This window comes from Barbus barbus, assembly GCF_936440315.1.
Source record: "Barbus barbus genome assembly, chromosome: 27".
In the NCBI taxonomy this organism is placed as follows: Eukaryota; Metazoa; Chordata; class Actinopteri; order Cypriniformes; family Cyprinidae; genus Barbus; species Barbus barbus.
The window spans coordinates 29,261,524-29,288,371 of NC_136755.1; the positions used below are offsets into that span (position 1 = coordinate 29,261,524).

At 36.4% G+C, this 26,848-nt stretch overlaps 1 protein-coding gene and 1 long non-coding RNA gene across 3 annotated transcripts; both read right to left on the reverse strand.

Moving 5' to 3' along the window:
• Positions 1–17,337: 17,337 nt before the first annotated feature.
• On the reverse strand, positions 17,338–21,367 carry LOC306847555. The gene is made up of 5 exons (XR_013782157.1): positions 20,715–21,367; positions 19,636–20,041; positions 19,274–19,497; positions 19,157–19,175; positions 17,338–19,069 (listed from the first exon to the last, which is right to left on the reverse strand). It is a non-coding gene; the product is annotated as an uncharacterized lncRNA (long non-coding RNA).
• A 3,363-nt stretch (positions 21,368–24,730) lies between these two features.
• Positions 24,731–26,322, reverse strand: LOC306846838 (uncharacterized protein). 2 transcript variants are annotated; one of them, XM_079380470.1, is made up of 4 exons: positions 26,229–26,322; positions 25,775–26,119; positions 25,384–25,425; positions 24,731–25,258 (listed from the first exon to the last, which is right to left on the reverse strand). In XM_079380470.1, exons 1-4 carry the CDS (start codon positions 26,290–26,292, stop codon positions 25,068–25,070), a joined length of 642 nt encoding a protein of 213 aa, XP_079236596.1. In that variant the 5' UTR covers positions 26,293–26,322; the 3' UTR covers positions 24,731–25,067. The 2 variants fall into 2 exon arrangements, with proteins under 2 accessions (XP_079236596.1, XP_079236597.1); XM_079380471.1 differs by having other exon boundaries at positions 24,742–25,258; positions 25,384–25,410; positions 26,229–26,321.
• Positions 26,323–26,848: the final 526 nt, after the last annotated feature.

Consider the following 26,848-nt stretch of genomic DNA (forward strand, 5'->3'; position numbering starts at 1 on the left):
CAGTCGGCGGAAATGGTCATGATTTTCAAATTGTGTTCTAAAAGTTTCTTTAGACATAATGTGGTTTTGTGGCTCCATTACATGGGGATATCGACGTATGGCCAAAGGACATTATGCCATAGGTTTTTGTGAAATGCCATCACATAACAATGACAACAGATGCTGTACATTCAGATTAAATGAACATACTTTTCTAACAGTCATGAAGTAAGCTCTTCATCAAATGTAGTACAAACTTAAACAATCCTGTAATAGTATTCCCTATAAGGGGAATTCAGTTTTCTTTTGTTTTTGGGAGCTGGATCATTTGGCTCAGCAATACGGACTGGATCTTTCAGCCTGCAAACGCAAACGCAAGAGCCAGTCCTTGTTTAGGACCACTTCTAGCTTATATTCACCTTATTTTTCAGCACAGACGTAAGCAGTTTTCTGTGAGTGCGTGAGACTTTTAGGTAAATAACTAGAAGAATATCAAAGTGCAGTAAACTGTCCAAACCAGTGTGTTTATACAGTAATTGAACCATGGCCTTGACCATTGAAGTTACAACGGCTGAGCCAGTAAGACATTGCAAAAAAGGTTAATAACACAGTCAAGTTTAGCAGTTTTGACCTGTTATCAAATATCACTGCAATGATTCAGTGTAATTATATTATGTATAAAACATAAATAATATAAAAACATCAAGCACATTGACAGAACATTATAGTGAACTGTGCAAAACGCAAACTATTTCACATTAATTATTCCAAATCAAATAAAGCGTGCTGTACAGTATAATAAATAATTATATTACAATGTGCAAAACGGCAGCATCCATTACTTGCAATATTGTGCCCTGAAACACTGTAACACTGTGCACTGACTGAACGCTGTATGAGCAAAGCAACTTTCAGTCAGATGTGTTGTCTGAAGGAGAATCATCACCAGATCCACCACAAACACAGACAGGGGGTTTAACTGGGGAAATCTGACGTTTAAAGGCAGGAGGGAAGCTGGGAAGAGAGCACATATTATTATTATTATTTATTTATTTATGGGATTATTCATTTTTAAGCATTTAAAGATGTAGGAAAGCTCTCAATGCCTGTTTTACTCACTCCGTTGTCTTGTGTCATCAGTTCAGTTTTTCAGCTGTAGAGGATATTGAAAGATCAGACTCAGTTTAGCATTAATTTACTGTTCAACTCATAATGAATAAACTTCAGCAGTGCAAGTAGATTTAAATAGAGTTTCTCTCACCTGTAGAATTCTATATTACCAGAAAAATGGAGTGTATGATAGAAATTTGTATATTTGATGTACTTTTTTATACAGAAAATGAAAATTTGAATTGTACATATTATATATTTATTTATTTTGTTAGGAAAATTCCATATGCATAAGAAGAAGTGGGCTCAATGTAAACCAAATTTTGCACATTTTATAAATGACTTTAAATCATATGTAAATCTCTTGGAACAAACAAAAAACAAAAAAGCATTGAAACACGTAATGCTCTGAAAGTATTGAACTTTATGTAATTTTCTTCCTTTATTTTTTCTCTTTCTTTTCTCTCTCTCTCTCTGGCAGCTAATATTAATTTGATTATGTGAATATGTAATACCTCTTGTTCTTGTGGCATTGAATCAATAAAGCATAAAAATAAATACATTGTGGGTGCTTCGGCACAATAATAACCACAAAAATGCATAACCCCCGATAAACTCTTAAATGGCCAACATTGAACACGTAAACATCTCTTAAACCAGTTTGTCCAGACAGCACTGATTGGATCAACAACAGTGAATTATGTTCAGGGAATAATCACAGAATACCTTCTCAGCAAATTAAGATGAATTTTACTTATCAATACAATTAACTTAAGTTCAAATGAGTACATTCAACTAGATATGTGTCAGAATTTTTATTAAATTACACCAACAAACCTAAAATTGTTTTCCTTGTTTGTAACCACAACTTTTTTATTTTTGTCAAATCAACTTAATAATGTGAGAATTAATGTTCAGATAAGATAAAGCTTTGAGGTTATGTTAATTAAACCAGTCTCTTTCTGTGTATTAACTCATTTTTTAGTTTCAGTGAACTCATTATTTTAAGGCAACCAGGTTACGTCAAGTTAAAACAACAATGTTTGTTTACAGCGTTTATAAAAAAAACAACAACAAAATAATTGTAGTAATAAACAAATTGAGCATAAACAGTATGCTGTAAGTTTAATATTTACATAGAAGCCGTATAGGACACAAAAACAAGTTGGCATAAAGCATGAAAACTATAGAAACAAAACTAAACGTATGACACACACACACACACACACACACACACACAGGTGAATGTTTTGACAGTGTGCAATATTTGGTTAAATGATTGGTCATTATAGCTCTCTACAGCAAATTAATATAATATAATATTATATGATGTTCAGTGACTGAATTGTGAATTATTTAATAATTTGCATATGAATTTAATATTTTACTGACTTTTCTTCTGAAGGAAACAGCTGTTTACTTGGAATCTGATCTCAGATCAGCTGTTAGAGCTGAACAGGTCACGTGACTGATGTGAAACCGTAATACAACAGCAATGTCTTTTCTCCATTCTGATTTTAAAACATATCGATGTTTATATTTTATCATCAGACCACAATGCAGAGACACTAAACCGCAAAGTCTTTCCATTCTTTCAGTTCCAGACCAATGACATAGTTTGTAAATGATGCACACTTCTGTTTACTGTATCAAACCTCTATGAGCAGCATAATATGAAGGCTAATTTCTACCGTAGGTCTGTAATAATGAACTTCAACACTCTGGTTTCCAGGACTTCACACTGAAGCTGCAGTAACACTGCAGTAAATATTGTGCTATTTTAAATTTGGTGCTATAAGAAGTAAATCAGCAAAGGTTTCCATTTAATTCTCTTAATAATATATTGCACATACTAAACATCTCTAAATACGTTACAGCGTAGCTGTAAATACACAGTTCTTAAGGGGAGCATCTTCCTTCAATTTCCTATATATTCAGTAACTTATATTCCATTAGTCTTGTCTAAATATAGTGATTTCTTAGCACGAGTAACGCTCTCTAGTGTCAGTGATAGTCTGTTTATTTTCACCTAATATTTTTGTGGTTTTAGTTGCATCATTTTAATGCAGTCAGCCAGGAAATCATGATTGTTCGTTGTGCGACACTGATATAAAACCATTTCTTTTTCTTCTGAAACTGAGAGAACAGATCTGACAACATTGCACATATGCAGTTGTGTTTGAAGAGGTTCAGCATTAGTAATTATCATATAATTTCTTAGTTTTACTGCAGTTTATTTGATCAGAACTCTCAAGAAACACATTTAATATTAAATAAATTTTTATTTAATATGCCATAAAACATATGACATTTATATTTTCTATATATATTGAGTTAGACTGTAAAATATAGCAGAAATATGATTTGTGATTCATGAGAGATCAGTGTTTGGATGCAACCCATCCTTTTTGCCATCCGCAATAGTGAATGATTAATCCTGCAACAACTGTAGCCAGAAAAAACACAAACACAGCCAGACCAACGCCACCGAACATCAGTGCTTTCGTAGTCACTCCACCTACAGACAGACAAGAATTATTCATGTTAACAGAAAGTGTTACCTGATAACTAGAGCAGTTAAAACATGAACTTAAACAACATGTTACCTGTGTAGTCAGCTTCTTCTTTTGTCTCTTGTACTACAATAAGACCTGTAAATACATGATAAATGTACACACACAACTGTTTTTAGCTGTTAGTTGCATATGGAAGACAGTTAATATGAGCTTGAATGGGGAAAAAAATCAGTATCACTGAATCATCTTAAATATATTCACTTATGACAGCAAAACTAGTTTCATGGATTAAATAATAATAAAATTGCTCTGTAAGGTCCTGGGTGGCTCATCTGACCCATTCCCCCAACAAACAAACACACAATGTGAAGATATGATATAAAAACTGAAATCTGTTACCCTCGATCTCTAGTCTGATGGGTTTGTTGAAGAACATCTCTGGAGCGTCAGACTTTGTTCCACAGAAATAAAGACCAGAATCTGACTCTGTTACTCCAGAAATAACCAGAGAGACTCTGGTGACCCAAGCGTCTGCAGTCATTCTCAGTCGAGTAGCATATGGATTGTAGTTGATCAGGAGTTTTCTTCCTGTTTTGTCTTTCTCTGCTGCAACCAGTAGCTCGAGTTGTTCAGATCTGAGGTGATACCAGGCGACTTCATATTTGTTTCTCATGCTGCAGTTCAGACTGATGCTTTCTCCCATCTGAACTCTTAACAGATCAGAAGATCCTCGCACTGACGCATCTGAAGACACATTTTAAGATAAGAAAACAATCATTTCATGTTAATGGCTATTGTGTTTGAGGTTGATATGTTAATATAGTAATGTTTGAAATATAATATATTTACCACTGGACGTGGTTTGCATATTCCAAGTAAATACACAGAAGAAGAAAATGATTTTCTCCATTGTGTCTGTTGTTCATAAAGTGTTGTGATTGAGACTTTATGAACGAAATGGTTTCAGCACAATACAGTGGAAAAGAACCACAGAAACTTTCCATTTCCTTTCCAGGCAAGAATAATCTCTTTATCAGTTGGTTGCGTCAAACTTCTGTAAGGAAACTCTTCATGATTTTACTGGATGTGCTCTATTTGCTTTAAATGTTTGTGTAGAACAAGTCCACGGATAAATATTGAATAATCATTTTGACCTTATTGCAAATTTGTATTTGATTTATTTTGCAAATATTGACACTTAAACAGTTCTATCATATCAGTCTCATGTTAACACGTGTAATGTTAAAGTGGTACGGTTGCAGAATGATGCTTAGGTATTCTGTTTGAAGGAGGTCATGTTTTTCTAAGGTAATGTGAGACAGGAAGCTTACTCTGCAATTTTGAAGAAGTCTCAGTTGCTTTCTTTCAACACGTTCAGTGATCAAAGGAAAGTCAAAACTATTTTTTTTAAATAAACAAAGTCATTTATTAAGGTATGTTTACACATACAGACAGTGGAATGGAACAGCATACAGCATAGACAATATAAAAATGCTCAATTGTAGTTACTTTATTACCTTATATATACAAAACTGTCATTTTTCAAACATAAAAAATAACATTGTTGCAACATTTGATAAAAATCAAGACTGAATATATTTGGTCAAAATCATGTTATAAAAGATGACGTGCTATGCAGGTTAAGACAATATTGGCTGATTAAACCTAAAATGCACGATGTTCCCACATCTCAGACCTCAAATATGACCCTTTTTTTAGTTTAGTAAAGAGTAAATAAAATACTATACAAAGCTTAATATACACAACTAAAGTTTTATCACATTCAGTTCAGATCATCACAGATTCTGGGGATCTGGATTGTCCTGTACTCGACCCTGTATGTAACCTCTGCACCTGTAACAGAAGTGGCGGGACACAGATGGTAAGTAAAATAACTGTTTATTAATATTGCACAGAGGAGTTTGTGACTGATGGGGCGATGATGAACAGGCGATGACAAAGAACACAGGAGGTAAGTCAAACAGCTAAGTATATAGAATGCTGTGTCAGAGTGTCCTCTTCATATGTACGAGACCAGACAATGATGGTGACTGAGGTGTGTGCTTAAGTACTTGGCTGGTGATGAGGTAATTAGTGACAGGTGCTCAAAGCTCAGGTGAGAGTGATCTCTGTGATTGGGTGGTGGTAGAGCCTGGCCGATTCATTACAGTGCCGACATTGCCATATGATGACAGTAATTACAATCACAGCCAGAAGCAGAACGGTGCAAATTGGCACAATCCATTTCTCTACAGCTGGAAGGAGGAAGTGGGAAGAGAGCACAATTATTTCAAATGTTTTTCTTTTTTTTTTAAACTCGCTGCTTAAGATTTCGTAAACCTCTTAATAGCCTCATTCATACAGTAATTGTTTCTCATGGGGATGCAAGCTATTTTCACCATTTACAGGGCTGTAATTTTATTTAATTTTTTTTCTGTCCAACTCGAGAATGTCAGTGTTTCTCTCGCCACCTACGTAAACATCCCCGGCCGAATTAACTGTTTTTTGACACACAGCAAGGTCGTGAGCTAATTTAAATCGTTTCCAAGAAATCGATTCAAAAATTCAGTCTCTAAATCCTGTTTAACTACTGCTGAACACCATATCGTAACTGTTGTACTTTGCTGTAATTTGCATGCATATTTATTTCTGAAATGATAGAAAATATTTACAGTATCTCATAACCTCTCCACCACAGCAAGTGGGAGCAGAAAGAGAAGAAAAGCATTCAAAATGGGTCATTTTACACAATAGTAAGGATAAATTTGTAAATAAAATTAATTTTACTTACTATGTTGTTCCGTGCCGTCTAGTCCTTCCTTTAATTCTGTTCTACATTCTGTAGAGGATATTGAGAGGTCAGTCACCATCAATTTGATGTTCAAATCATGAGGAATAAACCTCAGCTGTCTAAACATTATAAAAATAGTATTTTTAAACTTCCAAAGAGGTTATTTCACCTATGATCACTGTGATCAAGATTGCTCGTTCAGGGTCCAGAACTCTGTATGATCCTGCATCGCTGGCTGTAAAGTTATTAATGCTCAGGTTTCCGTCAGTGTCGGTCAGTCGTTCTCTCTGAACCCCGTTACTTCTGCTCCAGACCTCCATCCACTCTGTGCTGCTTCTGCTCTGATGCTCCACTTTATCAGCATTGGACAGAACATCCAACTTCAGCTTCTCACCGATTTCCACAGAAATCTCATCTGAGGAGAAACAGGCAAACACAGTCATTTATCATTATGGCATTTAATCAAAGCTATAAGAACATATTTAGGATCGGGGGACAAAATGTAGTCATTTAAAAATCAGCCATATTGGAAAAGCCTATACTGATGACCGCTAACCTGACTACTAGTCAAAATGTGTCTCATTTAGTGTGTATGCTGCTGTTTATGAAACACTAACACAATAATTAAAGGAAAGCCAGAAAGCAAATGTTGCAGGTTTGTTGAGTTTTGACTTTACCCTGAATATGAAGTTGGTACGTCTTGTTTTGTTGCACCTTCTCTGTTGGATCATTTGTGTGACTTTATCTCAGGGTGTATATTTTCCAGTGTCACTGAAGCTCAGATTCTTGATGATGATGTCACAGATTCCTTCTTTAAATATTCCTTGTACATTTTCCGTCTTTTTCTCACATTTTCCATTCTGACAGTCAAGGATGCTTTTTGACCGTCTGATTAAATTAATCATTTTACTGTTCTCCTGCAGGGTGATGTTGCCTCCCTTTTATCCTATAACAGAATTAGAGTGCGTTCCTACAGGGGGTATTCCTGCAAATAGACAAAAAAAAAATACATTAATTCAATACAAAGTATCAATGACTGGTGTTTAATCAAAGTCATTATAAACTATTCTGGTAGAGTTATTCTAATCAAGATTTAAGATTTTCTGATTTAACCTCTTAAGACCAGAGACAAAAGTTTTAGGAAAAAAAATATTTTTTTTCATGTCTTTAAATTGTTTAGAGTATTTAGAATATTAATATTAATTAATATTAATATTTTTTAATGTATTAAAAAAATAAAAATTAAAAATAATAATAATATTTCATTCATAAGTTATGCTATGTCCTCGTTTGAGGACATTGGGACTCAATTTCTTTGAAAAACTAAAAAGACATGAACATGCATGGGCACAAACAACTGATTTTTTTTAAATCACCAATACTTTTTTAATTTTTACTTTTTTTTTTTAACCAAACTTTGTATAAAAGATTATTCTCAACTATGTTATAACAGAATGATTCGATATACCTTTTCTTTCTGCAAAATTTGTGTAAAATGGTCATAACATTATGATTTTCACATTATATACAATGTATCTATTATCTATAAACTAAATCTAATTTGCATATTAATGTGTTTTTGGGGCAACGTAATGAAAAAGGTGTAATAATGGCAGTAATAATCGACCAGATTTTCATAATAATATATAAAATTTCATAGAATATTGAAACATAATTTCTTTCCCTATTCATTTGTTATGTCTCCCAAAATGCGTAATAAACATGCTTTTAGTCCCGGTGTCCTCATGTGAGGACATGCATGAAATCAACATGTATGAAGTCATATTTTGATTTGAAACCCCATAACATTTTCCTGAGATGTTGATTTACACAATTTAAAAATTTGACAGATTTAAGTGACAATTACAAAATATTATCATATTTCAATAAGAGTGTCACTAAATTAATTTCAGACATTTTTGAAGACCAAGGAGAGGGAGTGGTCATGATGAAACATCCAATCATTTGGTATCTCTGAAAAGCCCTGAATGTGCTCTGTACAGGACATCCAGACTTAAAACTGTGGCATGTACAGTCTCAGATAAATTCACTAAAATATAATGTCCTCAATGAGGCCGCAGGGTCTTAAAACCACTTGAAGCACAAAAACTGCTGTTAAACTAGGCCTGGGTTTGCACACAAGTGACACCATGACACAGTTAACAGTGCCAATGATGAAACACTTTACAGAGATGGTGGTGATGGTTGGTGGTGATAGGGGTGGGCGATCTTCCCAAAATATCACGATCTATAACACACAATCATCTCGTTATGAATCCTGAAATATTTTAGTCGCGATCAAATTTGGAGAATATCCAGACCTGAAAAAGCCTGTATTTATTAAGTTTATGGACAGTCTTCACTGTATAAATTAAACTTTTTTTTTTTAAAGCCATTAAAATGATTTAGTCAAGAGTAGGGAGTGATTTTCTGTTTGTCTTTTGTTCTTTGATTAACCTTAAAGGGTTAGTTCACCCAAAAATGAAAATTCTGTCATTGATTACTCACCCTCATGTCATTCCAAACAGTAAGATATTTTTGTTGAAATCCGAGAGCTTTCTGACCCTCTATAGACAGCAAGGGGTCCTATACCACAGCCAAGGTCCAGAAAAGTACCAAGAACATCAACAAAATAGTCCATGTGACATCAGTGGTTCAACCGTAATTTTATGAAGCTTCAAGAATACAGCCTAAAATAACAACTTTATTCAACTATTCGTCTCCTCCACATCACCTAAGTGACATTTTGAAGAGTGCCACAATGCATGCATTGTTAATGTGCAGATCTAAGCACACGCATACATCGTGATACTCTCCACAATGGCGTTAGGGTGTCGCGGAGGAGAAGAATAAAGTTGTTATTTACATTTTTTGTGCACAAAAACTATTCTCATAGCTTCATAAAATTATGGTTGAACCACTGTGATGTCACATGGACTATTTTGTTAATGTTCTTGCTACCTTTCTGGACCTTGAGTGTGGAAGGACCCTTGATGTTCGTTTTTGAAAATTGAATTAGTAGCTAAAAACAAGCCTAGAATAGCATAAACTAGCAATTTTACTGTAAAGGTCCGCGTTTAATAAAAATGGTAATTAAATGAAAATGTTTAATGAAATTAAGGAAAAAAATTGTTGTTCAGTTTAGTCTTATATGCGATATATGCTATTACAGTATATCCATATATCGATGCTTTGATTCTTTTGAAGTGTGTATTTGGTGTAGTGTATTAAAAACAAACATTTTCACCGATGTCCTCCCAATGGACCCACAACTTTTAAGGAATCTTTCAGCATGCAGGCACAATAATCATTTTATGTGGATTACGGTTTTCACAATCGTTGGAAGCCTAAATCGAAACTCACACATCACATCACACCCACGGAATGTTGGCTAAACGTCTGATGCATATGGCACACATTTCTGGAAACACTTGATTAATGTCGAAGTCGTCATCTGACTGGTTGAATTAAACCAGATCTCCAGGAGACGCGAGTGTCGGGTTTATTTTTGGTTCGCCGGGAAACAAAGATGCCGTGGCGCCAAACCCCCTCATGAAAGAAGAAAGCCATCTTGTTTACAACTGTGACTACGAATGCTAATCAGGGTCAACTAAATCCTGGAATTTCAAAAGTTTGTGAAATATTTAAACTTCGCAGCATAGAATCTTTAAAATACATCCGAGAGTTTCACACACCGGTTTGTTATTGTGGTGACATTTCCACGCCCTGAAATGTGACGCTAAACGAAAAAAACTATGATTTTGTTTTTTGACATGACGGTCAAATGGCAGGCCTTGGCCATTGAAAGCGGACATATATTCTAGACCTTCGGCCGTCAATCTGAAGGTCTGGCTATGTGATACTAGAAGGGATACATCTCTGTTCGGAAATGAACAATGAAATTAATTTTTTACCTATTAGATTGTGTTTTATTAATGTCTACACCTACCCCAACCCTAAACCTACCCCTTACAAGAATGAAAATCATCGTTGTACAGTGTGACATAAATTATGCTGTATTGTTGTGCGCATGCCCAGTAGCCCCATACTTATCCCTTCTAGCCTTAACCCCCTACCACTAGCTCACAGTTGACTCGTTCTTCAAATACGTCACCACGCATGAAAGACGCATGATAAAGACCAGTGATATAATTTGGCCAATCAGCACAGCCATCTAGCGGGCAGTCATTAGGCTTGCTTGAGATGTGCCTCGCCTCTCCTGAAATGTAGGCGAGAGTGAGTTGATGTTGTTATGAAATGAATTTGGAGCAAAAACATCATTAAATGTTTTTAACGCACACACATGCATCGTGATACTCTCCACAATGGCGTTAGGTGTCGCAGCGGAGAACACAGGTGTGTCATCTGTATGTATTTTTAACTTGAAGGGGTGCTGCAGATTGATTGCTGTTCAAAATACTGCAATAGGATAGGAAAGCATGCAGAGCTGTCCATTAGTATATAGCTCTCACGGTATTTGGATGTAAAACATCTGTCTGCTTTAGCACCGCTTTAAGTCAAACACACCTTGAAATTTAATTGACAACCTCACAGCCGCGAGGCCCTCCCCTTAAAGGTGGGGTATGCAATTTTTCAAAAATGCTTTAGAAAACTGAGTCAGGGCCGAGTACCAAAACAAACTTGTAGCCAATCAGCAGTAAGGGGCGTGTCTACTCATGATATGAAGGAAAGAGCGTTCAGTGAACAGCCGAGCCGAGTGACAGAAAGATAGAGATGGCGAATAAAAAATAAAAGTAGAAAATGTCTGCGGAACGATAAGGCAAGAAGTAGGACCCATGTAAATATCGGATCAGCGTTCCAACGTTGGAGAGAACTCAAGGAGCGGAAGGCCTGCGATCGGACCCCGAGGTTGCTTGGTTTCTTCCCGATAGGTGAGTAACACTGTGTCTACACTGGACGCGGCGCGCCGCAACAGCTGAAGTCTGCCTACACTGAACGCGATAAAGCGACCGTTGAAAATCATTTGAAATGTGTGTCAGCACGTCACAAATAGAACGCAGCAGCAGTTCTCTGTCGGAGATTTGTCGCGCCACGCAGCATCCAGTGTAGACACGGGGTGCGTCTCAATCAGCTCCCTAGCTCCCGAGCTCGTGAATCAGTTGATCGTGTTCACTGGTAAGTTCCCTGACTCACTGCACGTTGGGACAGTGATCACTCGAATTCCAGTGACATGATTACATACAGCGTCAACGGACAATATTGTAGAATGTCACCGCTTGAATATAAACAACAGACAGGACCTATCTTTTTTATATTATTTTTTATTCTCTTTAAACACATTGTTTTGTTTTGTTTCACAGAACTAATCGTTGCCTGGGCTGCATAGATTACGTATGTTTGGGGTGGAGCTATCGAAATAGGGGCGAGACCCTTTTGGGGTAGTGGCATGTTTGTTTTAGTGATTTCCAATATCAACATTGGCTTCCAGAAATCGCTTACTCCACCTTTAAGGCGGAGCCCCAGGTGACTGCCTGTACCGCCTGTTAGACGGCCTGCATCTCGAGGTGACCACCAGTGATCGGTTCTGCGCAGATTTGGTCATCTCAAACAAGCCTATTATTGTTGTAGTTTTAACTTTATTACGAGAACATAACATAATCTTTACAATTCGATTGTAAAGTAGATCGTGGAGAACGTTTCTCTCTCTGTACCACTGCACTACATGTTTCTACATGTGTAAAGTCAAAGTATGTTTAAAGTAGGCCTATATGTAAAATATATTTGATTAGGCCACTTTTTTCAGTAGGTTAGCTACATATGTATCACCATGCCAGGGTTAACTCCTCTGCACACATCCGCATCCGGCCCAGTTGATTTCTTAGTACAAACTTTACGAAAAAGTGTAGTAACTTCATGAGGGTTCACAAATAATCTGGCTTCCGTACCACATTCAACAGTTTGTAAAATCACTTCACAATCACTGACAGGATCATTATCATCGAACCGTACAAAAAGTCATTCAGCTCATTTGCTTTCTTAAAATCATCAGTTGTTACAAAGCATTGTTTTTTAGAATCCATATTTGAAATTGTACTCAGGGATTCCCACAATCTCTTATTATTCATAGATAAAAAAAAAATTGTTCAATATAGTCCCTTTTGCATTTCTTAGCTTCCAATAATAATTTATTCAGTTCCTTTTGTACCTTTAACTCAACCCAGTCCTTCTTCATAAAAGCCGCTTTTATCTTATTGATGCATGTTACATTTCTTCCTCGTCTGGGAAAAGATGCAAAAAGGCTTCTAGTGGAGGTCATCACTCCTGTCCCAGCCAGCAATCACCACACGGGTTTGAGATATAACAATTGATTTCTTTTTATTGACCCTTCATAAAAGAGGAAGCAAGAACCTTCCAGAGGGGACCAGGCCAAAACAACAAACAAAAGAAGTTTAAATGGGTGAGGATCAAACTATCTTACCTGAATAAAGAAAAAGCAAATAAACATCATAACTTTACCTCACTCCCTATCTGACCAAAAACAGGAGAAAACACAATTAGCAAAATAAAATGGCGTCCACCTCTCTATGGCTTCCAAAATTAAATACAGACAAAGAAACTTGGATAACAGAGTCAGATTAGATTGGTTAACAAAAAAAAACACTACACAACAGTGTAGTGCTCTCACAACAGTTGGCCAACACACACAGGCTCAACAATCATATGCCGGGGTGAAGAACTGGAGGAAGGACTCTCCACTTCCTGGCTTTCCACCTCAGCTTTATCCACCAGCTCCCGTCTCATCAACCAATCAGGTCATCCCCAGAGCTTGGTTTTTAATTAGGCACAGCTGACGCTCATACCTGTCTGAAGGGAGGGAGTACAAAACACAATGCAAAACAGAAAAAAAACTAAGTACAACCACATTGCACCAAATAAATAAGCGGACCACATAAATCTCATGTGTAGACAGGGAATTAAACAAATACGTGGGACGTAACATGCAGGCGTTCACTCCTTTTGTTATATGAGGCTTGTTGTTTGGGAACATCCTAACTTCCTTTTTAGGAAGTATTGTATCCACACAGAAACGAATATAATCAGTGGTCGTCTCTGTCACGGTGTTCAAATCTGCATCATAAAATACTGACCAATCCGCACACAAAAAACACCTCTTAATGCTTCCACATTCTCTTCATTCCATACGGTTACAGTCTTAACCAAGGGCTTATTCCTTTTCAAAACAGTCTTATATGCTGGTATCAAATGAACTATATTGTGGTCCGATGTTGATAAGGGTCACAATCACTATGATGTAATTAAACAATGTTTAATTTTGGCCTTGTAAGCCTCCCTGGGGTGTATTCCAGAAAGCAGGTTATGTGACATACCCGGGTAAGTTTAAGGATAAGCGATCTGATAAACTCGGCTTTCGGTTCCAATATCAGAGGTTACTTTTAGGGTAAGTAAGTAACCATAGTAACTTGCTCTCTGAAGATAACCTGCTCCGGTTAGTTCTGGGTTAGTTCACTTCAGTGCTATCAGCGCACGCGTGACATACTGACCAGCCTTCAGTGGGCCTGACAGATAGCACAACATTATATAATATAATATAGCCTTATATATATATATATATATATATATATATATATATATATATATATATATACACTGAACATAATGCACTAATAGAAGTAATAAATAAGGTAATATATTATTCTAATATGGTTATTTTAATTTTATTATTATTATAAATAATATTATTTATATAACAGTTATATGTATAAATTATAAAACACTATGACAAGGTAATGTTTAATTTATTATATTATATATACTTATTAAATTTTATATTATCATCTCACACATGTATTGGCATTTTCTATAATGTATTTCTATAATAAAAATACATCTGATATGACTTAATATATAATTAGCATCAAACTAAAAATATAAGTCATATTCTCAAGGATTAAAGATTAAATGGGGGGGGGAGGATTACACAACCATCAATTAGGTGGCGATATGCATTGAACAAAAGAAGAAAGAAACAGCATGGTTCGCTTTTTCTTAGCGTCCGTTTCCATAGTGACTCGTCGATTTGTTGCTCTGTTGAGAATGTCGAGTGTTAACCAGAAACATACTCTGAGTTAAATTAACTTACTCCCGGACGCGTTTTTGGAACCACATTCCTCGAGTAAGCAAGGTTTGGGGTTAATCAACCCATAGTTCAGGGTTTAGCTGAAGGTAAGTTAACCATGCTTTCTAGAATATACCCCTGATATTGCCATAACGTTTATCCAGAATATTGTTGTTCCTTGTTGCACTTTTAACATACTGGAAGAAGCCTGGTAAAAATGACTCAAGTTTACACTGGTTAAAGTCACCCATGATAAGAACTGGAGCACCAGGGGTTCGCTGTAGTGGTTTTTGAATACAGTCCGATATGCATGAGGCAGCTCTGGATACGTTGCCGTTAGGAGGGATATATGCTACACACAATAAAATACTGCCAAACTCTCTCTGGAGAGGAAAAGGTCTTCAACTTAGGCAGAGGTATTCCGGGTCAGGATTACAACAGGTCTCTTTCACGGAGAACTGTGTGCACCATTTATTGCTCATGTACACGCAGATGCCTCCTCTTCTGTCTTTTCCCGAGGACTCCCCTCTGTCCGCCCGGATTAAAGAAAAACCTTCAATCTCCACAACTGAACTAGGAATATCCTTATGAAACCAGGTCTCTGTAAACGCCAATAAACTTGAATCCCGATACTCAAAGCACGACCTGGTGTTAAAACGAAGTTCGTCCATCTTAGTTCTCAGTGATCTTAGGTAAGTCCACTGTCAGAATTAGATCGACAGATCGAGATGAAAGCAGGAACAGGGCTGCTCTTGTGTATGAAATGAGAGTTTGGGTCTCCCCGCACATAGTAGTTGATAAAAGCCATGGCGATAAAACGTTCCAAATAATAAATATCCAAACAATAATCTGTGCAAATGTCGCCATTGCTGACGTGCCACCATCAAAAGTAAAAATAAATCATTAAAAAAACAAACAAACATAAAACAGCGTAGACACGTGCAGCCAACGAGTCCGGGTCGCAGGGTTTAGTTTTCCCACAAATGGAAACAGCTGACAAAACACACAAACTTTATATTTAAAAGCATGAACACTTACATTGTCAAAGCTCTGCATGTTCTGGCGTCAAAACATCGTAAATCACTGAGAACTAAACGGGTTCAGTACAGTGACTGCATTCTCTTGTACCACTGGAGTACACCGAAAGTACACAGAGTCATCTGATCTCTGTGATTCAAAATGAACTAACCTCTTTTCTTTCCATCCACGTGATTTCTTTAGGTTAATATTATGACCCACCACATCCCCTCCCTCTCTCTCTTCCTTGTAAATGAAATTCATCTTCAATCCTTCTATGGCTTCAGGTTTCTCCATTATTCAAATGCTATACACTGCAAAACCCAACAAGTAACGGTAACTCAAACCGTTTGAGGAAACTTATTGCCTTAAACCATTAAAGTTTTTAAAACTAACAATTATGAGTGCTCTGAACTTATTTCAGCTGAGTTCACTAAGTAATTAAGTGATTAATTAAGTGCTGATTGTTAACGGCAGGTGTTCATTACTGATGCTCAATCAGCACTTAATTAATCACTAACCCCCGGTTTCACAAACAAGGCTTAAGCCTAGTCCTGGACTAAAATGTAATTCTGACATAGTTCTGTTTCAGCTGAAAGAAACTTGCACTGACTGATCTTAAAATATATCATTGCCTTTGTTTTGTCTTTAGATGCACACCAGTGATGTTTTTTTCTAAGGCACATTTGTAAAAATTACTGAAATGTCCTAATTGAACAATGGCCTGATCCTGGCTTAGTCTAAGCCCTGTCTGTGAAACCAGGCCTTAATTACTTAACTGCAAGTTTTCAAACTTACATGGGTTAAACCAAGGGGAATTTTTTTACTCAAACGGTTTGTTGCCATAACTTGTTGGGTTTTGCAGTGTGCTTTTCCATGTAAAAACCACAGAATAAAGTTTACACGCAGTTATGTTATGATACAAAATATTCAGAGGGTGGGGGATTCCCTATATGTCTATCCCCCAGTTTCACAGACAAGGCTTAAGCTAGTCCCAGACTAAAATGCATGTTTGAGCTGTCTCAACTGAAAATATCTTACTCTGACATGTCTTAAAATATGTCAGTTTCATTGTTCTGTGTCAAGATGCACACCTTAATGTTTTATTCTAAGGCATTTTTGTAAAAGTTGCTTAAATATCTTAATTTAACTAAGGCCTAGTCCTGGCTTAAGCTAAGCCCCATTTGCGAAACCGGGCCTATATGTCTCTGCATTCACTGAATGTTTTTTTTTTTTTAAATCTTTTTTCATTAATTAATTTTTTATTCCTAGTGAATAGGAGTTAAAACTCCCACCCTGGTGACACTACTCCAATAGACAATGCAAAATACAAAATACAAAATAATAATAATATCTTTAAAATATACAACGTTGCAAACAACAATAAAATCAGAGAATGACTTTAACTGTAAGCGACACACGCATCGTAGTCGAGTTAGTTTTGCATGAAATACAATATAATTTCCAGCAATCGAGATCTGGCAGCAACAGTGCATGTTTCCGCTTGGACGAGCTTTCCACGAGCATGCCAGTAAATTACTGAGAACCCAGACGAGTCATAGCACCAGAGCGGAGGCGAGAAAACCGAGATTACTGATGTAGATTTACAGAAAATTACAGTTGTTTTCAAATAAATATTTTGACATACTTATTCCCAACAATTTATTAGGTTTGCGTCACATCTCAAGTGACAAGGGATCGACTTATAATCATGTTTATATTCATTTCAGACGGCCTGGGTGTGTGTGTGTGTATATATATATATATTACTTTTTTTCCCCACAAGTCCTAAAAGTACCCAATCAAACAAATGAGACAAAAATATTCCCTTTGGCATTTATTTATTCAGGAAAAAATTATTAAAACCAATGGGGGTTCCTCTTATGGTTCTACATAGTGCAATTTGACAAAGATGCTGTATAGCACCGTTAAAGATAGGTGCTATTTACATTTACATTAAATTTACATTTAGTCATTTAGCAGACGCTTAAAGCAACTTACAAATGAGGACAATGGAAGCAATCAAAATCAACAAAAGAGCAATGATATGCAAGTGCTATAAAAGTCTCAATTAGCTTAATGCAGTACACATAGCAAGGTTTTTTAAATAGAAAAATAATAGAGTAAGCTAGTGTTAGAGGCGTTTTTGCTTTTGTTAATTGTATAATAAATAAAACAAATAGATAAAAATACAAAAAGATTAGAATTTTTTTTTTTAGAGAATAGAATTAGAAAAGATAGTGCTAGAGTTAGAGGCTCAAATAAAGATGGAAGAGATGTGTTTTTAGCCGAATCTTGAAGATGTCTGCTTGGACTGAGTTGAGCAGGTCATTTCACCAGGAGGGAACATTTAATAAGTCTGTGAAAGTGGTTCTGTGCCTGTTTGGGATGAACAATAAAGGGACATTCATTTGCGGAGCGCAAGCTTCAAGAGGGAACATAAGTCTGAAGTGATGCATTTAGCTCTTATTTAGCACTTAAACCACTTTTAGTGCTATTTAGCACCATTTTCATTTAGAGTGTATACAGTACAGCATATATGAATTATGTTATCAGAAAACTGGAGAACTGAACACATTTTGCATGGTCAGATTATTATCTGTGCTCAATGGATAAAACAAGGAAGCTGTGCAGGGTTTATGGCTGCTATAAATTTGACAAGATGGCACAAACATTCAGAGGAAAGCTTTAATGGTTTAAATGAATTCAATACACATTAGTCATGGGAGAAGCTGGAAACAGAGCCATCAAGTCATAAAGTTTCTGCTTCCTTTGCTTGCATGTTATTTTTGTATTTTATCACAGGTGTGATATGTTTTTTAGGGAACTGCACTGATCATTTCAGCCTGATATTCCACTTGGGAGTTTTAGTGATTAACATTTATATTTATTAATTTACCAGACACTTTTATCCAAAGTGACTTTTACATTAGGGTCAAAGTGATTATATAAAATGTCCATGAAAATGAATGAATGAATGAATAAATAAATAAATAGTTCTTTCTTTCAGTAATAAAAGTGTACCTCTTTAAAATGAATGTGAATTACCACGAAGTGCACCAGTTACCATTCATTGCCCGGCAGTATTAAAAACAGGATTTAAACAGTGAATTCTGAATTGATCCCATCTTGTAAACTCAGATGTGGATATGGATGGCAATTAAATTACTACATGACCTTGGTGTTTGTCGAAAAACAGTAGGTAATTCGGACAGGGATTTTTACACAAGTGGTGGGAGAAAAATACAGATATTCTGGATTCAGACAGCAAAAAAATGACAGACTAACCACTGTAAATACTGAAAATAACTTACATCCCCATGAGAAATAATTGCCTTCTGAATAGGGTGTAAAACTCATAAAACAGCACCTGGATGACCTACGGCTTCCAGGATCATAGGTCACATCACAATATAATAGATGCAGCACATCTGGATTACATTCATACCATACAGAACATAGTTTATAATGGTCATGACGATGGTGTATCTTTGTTTTTTTAAAAGAGGCAGAACCACCAAAAAAACACAAGCAGCCCAGCCGGTCCAATCCAGTGCTCTAGAGAGGGAAGGAAGATGAATTTTAGTTTTAAGATCACTTGTTTAAATATATTGTAAAGCTCTCAATGCCTCCCCTTTTACTTACTGAGTTGTTTGGATCCATTCTGTGAATGAGGTTCGGGATAATAAAAGGTTACTCAGTTCAAAGTGAATAAGAATAATGCTTAAAAAATATCTTTCCATATATCCTGATTTTTTTCACCTTCAGCAGTCACTGTGATCAAGATGTCTCCTTCAGGGTCCAAAACTCTGCATGTTCCTGCATCATTGGCTGTAAAGTTATTGATGATCAGGTTTCCATCTCTGTCATTCTGAACACCATGGCCTCTCTTCCAGACCTCCTTCCACTCTGATGCTGCACTTTATCAGCGTTTGACAACAGAACATCCAACTTCAGCTCCTCTCCGATTTTCACAGAAATCTCATCTGAGGTGAAACAGAAAGACATTATTTTTAATATTATTTTCTCAATCAATCAAGGCCATGAGCACATGTTTAGATTAATGGAACCAGATGCAATCATATAAAAATCAGCCATTGAAAAGCCTATTGGTGACCACTAACCAATATTATTCAGGATGCGTCTCTGATGGTTACAGTCCAGCATGCAATACCACAAAATTAGGAAATCCAGAAGCGCATGCTGATGGTTTGATCAGTTTTGACTTTACCATAAATATGAAGCTGGTACTTCAGCTCTGTCAGAGCATTTCTGTAATTGAATCTAAAAATGTATTTCCCCGCATCACTTAAGATAAGATCCTTGATGACGACGTCGCATGTGTCTTTTTTACATACTCGGGCACGCGCACGTTTATCTTCTTCATTCGGACAAACGGGGATGACAGAAAAGTGTATGCTTTTTCTGTGATGAATGAAATGAATATCTGAAATCTCTCTGGCCTTGTATTCACATGTCAGTGTGGCGTTGCTTCCTTTTTTTTTCCTGTTACAGGTATAGTGGAGGTTCCTGCAAATACAGATTCATTCAATACAAAGTTTGAGTAATGAAAAATAAATGTGTTTCTGTTCATTCTCTGTTTTCAATGTCACCATAAAATAACAGTTTTGTATGGTCTATCAGAGCAAACAAACAAGCTTCATTCATGACAGTAGATCCTGACCAAACAGTGTTTAATAATATATGAATGCACAAGTCAGTGATGTCATGATGTGTAATGATGACAGTGCTGGGGAATTTCCACCATTAATCCACAAATTTCAACAAAAGAACTTGACTCAGTGGTGCAACAGAAAAACAATTGACAAGAATAGCTCTTGCTGGAACTGAAAATCAAAACAACTGACATTTTATATATATATATAAATATATAGAGCAGCAGCAGAAGATTAAACCTGATGAGAATACAGACAGCTGTTACATACTGTAAAAGACACACATAATACAGACATTCACACAAAATGAGTTAACTGAAAAGTTTGTATATTAACATTGTATCAGTTAATGAAATATGGTTTTTCACTGTAAATTTAAACAGTTCTGTAAATCCTAAAATGTTGCTACCGTATTTTTCACGGTAAAATTCTGGCAACCACAGCTGCCGGTATTTTACCGTAAATTTATCAGATTTTTTTTTTACAGTGTACAATTTGAAATAATATTTTAAAACATGAATACTTACATTGTGAAAGTTCTGTATGGCTCTCTTGTTCTGGCGTCAAAGCTTCGTACATCGCATGTTAGCGAAACTTCAAACAAAACTGAAAGCATCACAGAGGTGAAACTGGAAATATTGATTAGTCAAAATATGATTAGTCATTATTGCCCTCTACTGGTTATTCTTTTAAAGCAGTTCAGAATGAAGGAGCTTTTTCAGCCAAGTATGTTTGCTAGGAATTTGTCTTGATGACAGAAGTTTCTAATGCATAGAAATACAGCATCAAGACACAGATAAACAAATAAAATAAGCTAAATTAAATAAATACAATATAGAAAAATATATAACACATGTATGTACAGGTATGTTACAAATGCAAGGGAATGTGAATAAGAGTTGTGTGCATGCCAAATATTAGAATAAGTAGTGTTGTGTATTGCACGTGATTATAAATTTGTTCATAAGCGTGCAATACACAACACTGTTCTGGTGCTCAGTGCTAACAACACCAACCAGTCAGCACACGGTAGCCAAATCAGACCTCCCCAACCATTCCCCCCAGTTGCATTACCAAATCATTCGATTACTCAAGTTTAGTAACTTTGATGTCTTTGCTCATTTAAAACTGTAATTTGATTACCATGCATTTAGAATTTAACTGTAACAAAATACACTTTCTCATATTTTAATTTTTAAATAAGCAGCCTTCCATGTATTCTTTTAATCTCCAACACTGAATATTATGATGCATAACTTTATTATGTGTAGCTTTTTAACTACACTGGTTTATTAATTCTCATGCAAACATACTTTATTCTTATAAAATACTCCTAAATGCATGAAAAGGCATAATCTTATATTTGTTAGCTTCATGTTTCATATGTGTTAGTCACTGGAAGGTTAGAATTGTGATCACACAGTATTGAATGATGGATTTGCAGGGAATCATCATCAATAGTCATTACTTCCAAGAGAATGAGGCACTTCCCCTCCCACCTACAAGGAAGGAAATACAACATCTGTCTGGTACCCAAAAGTTTATTAACAGTCTTCTATCAGCCAAGTTAACTGACTCTGTTTTCTGATGCATCTTTTACTCAGATTTAGATTTTTGAGAATTTGATGTCTTGTATTGATTATAAAAGTAAAGTTGGTCGGCTTATATCTTAGTAGTGGTCTTGACCTCTGACTAGAGATAATGTTGCTTTATTCAAGTGTGTACAGATCTAAGGGGACTAAACCAAAGTACATTTTGAATGAGCAAACCTCGAGAAATGAACCACTTTTTAACACATCTGGCTTCAAATCTTCATGAAGCTTCATCTCACCACCACTACCTACCGGTGGCGGTGACCCCCTGTCTTAGGTTGCCCTCTGCTCGGCCAAAAGAGAATTTTACCCTTCAATGAGAAATAGTCTCATGCACACTGGTTACTGCTCGTTGCTCATTCAAAATCTTGAACTTTTTTTTGTTCTTCAACAAACTCAGGTATTTTCTGCAGCTTAGGAGATGTGGACTCGAGCTTTTTAATATATGAAATTCTTTAAAATATGAAAGTAAGTGACTGTCTTATTGAGTGAGTAATTGAGTCATTCATTCAAACAATTCGTTTAGACAGCTGATTCAATCGCTGGAAATGGAAAAATGTGGTTTTACAAATAGAAATGTGGCTTTCGAAGGAAAGATTGCTATCAAATAGCACACAGGTTTTTAACTGATGATGAACAACTGACAGAGCAGCCATCAAGTGTTCTAGGTTATTACATGCGGTGGTTTTTGGTCCGATAATTAACACCTCTGTTATTTTTATTTTTTTTTATTTAGCTGTAAGAAATTACTAGTCATCCAGTTTTTAATATAAACTATGCATTCCATTAGTTTTGCAATTGGATATGCTTTGTTGGGCCGAGAAGCAATGTAAAACAAAAAAAACAAAAACAAAAAAAAGCTCAGTATCATCAGCATAACAATAAAAGCTAACATCTTATTTATAACATGAGTTGAATTTACAGTTTTAGCTCTATGGAGTATACATAAGGCTAATGATCTGAGATATCATCGCTCTGCTGCAGAATTTCAACACCATTAACATCAATTCCATGTGACAGTATCAAATCTAGAGTATGATTTCGACAATGAGTATGTCCTTACAGTGTTGTCTAACCCCAATAGAGTTCAGAAAGTCTGTAAATGCTGATCCCAATGCATCTTTTTCATTATCAACATGGATATTAAAATAACCGACAATTAAGACTTTAACTGCATCTAGCACTAACTCTGAAAACTGAAAATATGACTATAAATTGTAGCAACACTTCCCCTTTTACCTTTTGGTAAACAGGCATCTCTATAGTGTGATATCTAGGTGAAAGAGTCTCTGAGAATGAGCTTATTTCTGTGATGCGAGGCGGCTAGCAGACGGTCGGTTTAGTCAGTCTGTCTGCTTCCTGACCCTGGCCCCAGTTAGTCAAGTACAAACTCTAAGACTATGTGCCATATTTCTAGAGAGAAGGGCGGCACCACCCCAGGAGGGATGAACACCATCTCTTTTCAACAGGTCAGGTCTACCCCAAAAACTCTTCCAATTGTCTATGAAACCTATATTATTCTGCGAGCACCACTTAGACATCCAGCCATTGAGTGACGACAATCTGCTATGTATCTCATCACCCCTGTAATCAGGCAGGGGACCAGAGCATATTACAGTGTCTGACATAGCACTTGCAAGTTCACACACCTCTTTAACATTATTATTAGTGATCTACGACTGGCGAAGTCGAACATCATTAGCGCCGACGTGAATAACAATCTTACTGAATTTACGTTTAGCATTAGCCAGCACTTTTAAATTTGCCAAGATGTCAGGCGCTCTGGCTCCCGGTAAACATTGGACTATGGTGGCTGGTGTCTCTATTTTCACGTTCCGTACAATAGAATTGTCAATTACTAGAGCTCTTTCATCAGGTTTCTCAGTGGGTGCGTCACTGAGTGGGGAGAACCTGTTTGATGATTTGATCAAAATGAAAGAGCGGTGTTTTGTCCCACAAATTTTTTTTCTTAAAAAAAAAAAAATGGGACAATCACGGATTAATGGTTAGAGAGTCCCAAAGGTCAAAGGTCTTGATACCAGCAGGAATTGTAGGTGGGGGGAGTGAATGTACAGTGCTCTCCCCACCCTCAATACCATGACTAAGGTGCCCTTGAGCAAGGCACCAAACTCCCAACTGCTCCCCGGGTGCCGCAGCAAAAATGGCTGCCCACTGCTCCAGGTGGGTGTTTGTTCACTACTCACTGCTGATTGGGTGCACTTGGATGGGTAAACTGCAGAGCACAAGTTCCGAGTATGGGATGCCATACTTGGCTACAAGTCACATCCTTTCCTTTCCTTTTTAGAATATGCCGCCTCACAGTCACCCAGTCGCCCTGCCGCGGGGGAACCAAACAATATTCAGGACTCGGAATGCTAATGCACTGCAATAGCATTTTAGATTAAAAAGTGAATGCTGTCAAATTAATTTGTTGGGTAATATCAGAAATATGGTGAGAATTAAGTTATATTGTATTTTAGCAGTTCAAGCAACAGGAAAACAGAGATATAGAGATTATAATTAGATATGACATTACGGTATGGTTTGGTAACCTCACAATTCAGGAAAAGTCTAAGCTTGCACGCTTGTTAAAAATAGCAATGAAGACCACTGGGAGAAAGGAGTATTTGTCCCTTGAGTCACTGTATGAACAGTCGGTCCTTAGGGAGGCACATAATATTTTAGCGAACCCATTGCATGTATTGCATACAGAGTATGAGTTGTTGCCTTCCGGAAGACGGTATAGATTTCCAATGAGTAGGTATAATCATTTTAAAAAGTCTTTTATACCCATGTCAGTTAAAATGTTAAATAATGAATGATTGTCTTTTCAGGGTTAGTATAGGAATTATGTGTATATTGTGTGTGTATTGTTATTTATGGATCCAATGATCCTGTCAGTGTAAACACCTTGAGTCCAACACAAATTTCCCCTTCGGGGACAATAAAGTGTATTTCATTTCATTTAATCAAGATTTATGTGCCACAGAATATATTTACATTTAGATTTTCTCAGTTTACATGTACATATTAGTAACTGTACATCTAAAGAGCCAGAAATACTTTTATATTTAACTGAATCTCATTGACAAGCACAAATGCACAACAGAAACCCGAATAATAACCACAACAATTAATGACTATTAAGTTTCACTGGTGCTGAAAAAGGTGACATTTGCCTTAACATCTCTACAGTTTTCTGTTTTAATTTGTGGTAACTTAAACCAATGCTGATTTAGCTGACAGTGCAAAGCTCAGATTGTAGAATAAAGCACATTAATGTGTCATTTAGCTGAAAGATGAATGTTTGGCTGCGGCCCATCCTTTCTGCCAACCGTGATAGTGAATGATTCCTCCTGCGATGACTGTAGCCAGAAAAAACACAAACGCAGCCAGACCAACACCACCGAACATCAGCACTCGCTCCATCAGAGTCACCTCCTCTAACATCAATGCCTTCTCTTTCGTAGTCACTTCATCTACAGACAGACAGATACAGAAGAAATATTCAGATTTAACCAGAAAGTGTTACTTGATAATACAATAAGTGCTGGATCTCCACTGTACAGAACGTGAAAAATGAAATGAGCGACCAACATATTACCTGTGTTGTCAACTTCTTTTGGTTTTTCTGTTACAAATAGACCTGTAAATATATGATTAGTTTATCAAACGCACACACTCAAAACTGTTTTAATTGTTGGGTATGGGAGCGTGGGTTAAGAAGAGCTTGTAGCTTTTAATTTGTTCTTTATGCAACTGACATTTCAGAGCCTTTTTCAGACTAAATAAATCATTAAAATTATTCACTGTGTCCAAACTTTTGATGTGTATGTTTGTGATCTAAAATGCATTTTTCCCACCCGTGTGCTGCTAAAATCATATATCTCAGAACAAAAATCATGTACAGATCTTATTTTGGCTGTCTCATCTGACCCATTCCTCTTATATAGACAAGTTTGTAAAGACATGATGTAAAAACTGAAATCTGTTACCCTCGATCTCTAGTCTGATGGGTTTGTTGAAGAACATCTCCGGAGCGTCAGACTTTATTCCACAGAAATAAAGACCAGAATCTGACTCTGTTACTCCAGAAATAACCAGCGTGACTCTGGTGACCCAACTATCTGCAGTAAGATTCAGACGAGGGCTGTTTGTATTGTAGTTGATCAGGAGTTTTCTTCCTTTTTCGTCCTTCTCTGCCGCAACCAGTAGCTTGAGTTGTTCAGATTTGAGGTGATACCAGGCGACTTCATATTGGTTTGTCATGCTGCAGTTCAGACTGATGCTTTCTCCCATCTGAACTCTTAACAGATCAGAAGATCCTCGCACCGACACGTCTGAAGACACATTTATAACGATAAAAACAGGTCATTTAAAACTTTTAATAGCTATTGTATTTTAGTTTGAGATGTTAATTTCATTATGTTTGAAATAAAATATATTTACCAATGGATGTGATTTGCATAATCCAACAAGAAAATACACAGAAGAAGAACACGACTTTCTCCATCGTGTCTGTTGTTCATAAAGGTGTCAAACTACAGGTTTCATCTCAACGCAGAGACCCTAAACCACAGAGTGTTTCCACTTCCTTCCAGACCAATGTAAGCATTGAATAATAGTGTCTGTCTCAGATCAGGTGTTGCATCAACTGTATTAAAATTCTCAGTAGCAATTTGCACTTTGTCTACTTTAGTTTGCAAAGCATTGGCTAACAAGACTTGGTGTGTGTAGATTTGTGAGTCCATGAAATATTCCAGGTTACGGTTTCAAGTTGGGCTCTATGAACAGCATCTGAGAGATGCTTTTGACCATTAGATAAAACATTTCTTTACAACAAAGTGCAGATACATATTATGCTTCCTCTGAGGGAGGAAGTCATATTTCTTGTAAGGTAGCATAAAACAGGAAGCTTGGACTGCAATTCTGAAAAAGTGATAAACAAAGTGATTCTTTAAATGTTTAAATGACACAAAATTAAGTTACACATTTAAATATAAAGACAACAGAATGTAATGACATTCTCTATAGAACATCTTTTATGAACTGCAGTCAATGAATCTCAC

What these genes read in the sequence shown, in the direction of transcription:
- LOC306846838 (XM_079380470.1), bottom strand. Translation starts at nt 26,292, where the DNA reads ATGGAGAAAGTCGTGTTCTTCTTCTGTGTATTTTCTTGTTGGATTATG. An exon ending in TATGCAAATCACATCCATTG is followed by an intron (nt 26,120 to 26,228) that starts GTAAATATATTT and finishes ATGTGTCTTCAG; the next exon opens with ACGTGTCGGTGCGAGGATCT. An exon ending in AAAAGAAGTTGACAACACAG is followed by an intron (nt 25,259 to 25,383) that starts GTAATATGTTGG and finishes GTCTGTCTGTAG; the next exon opens with ATGAAGTGACTACGAAAGAG.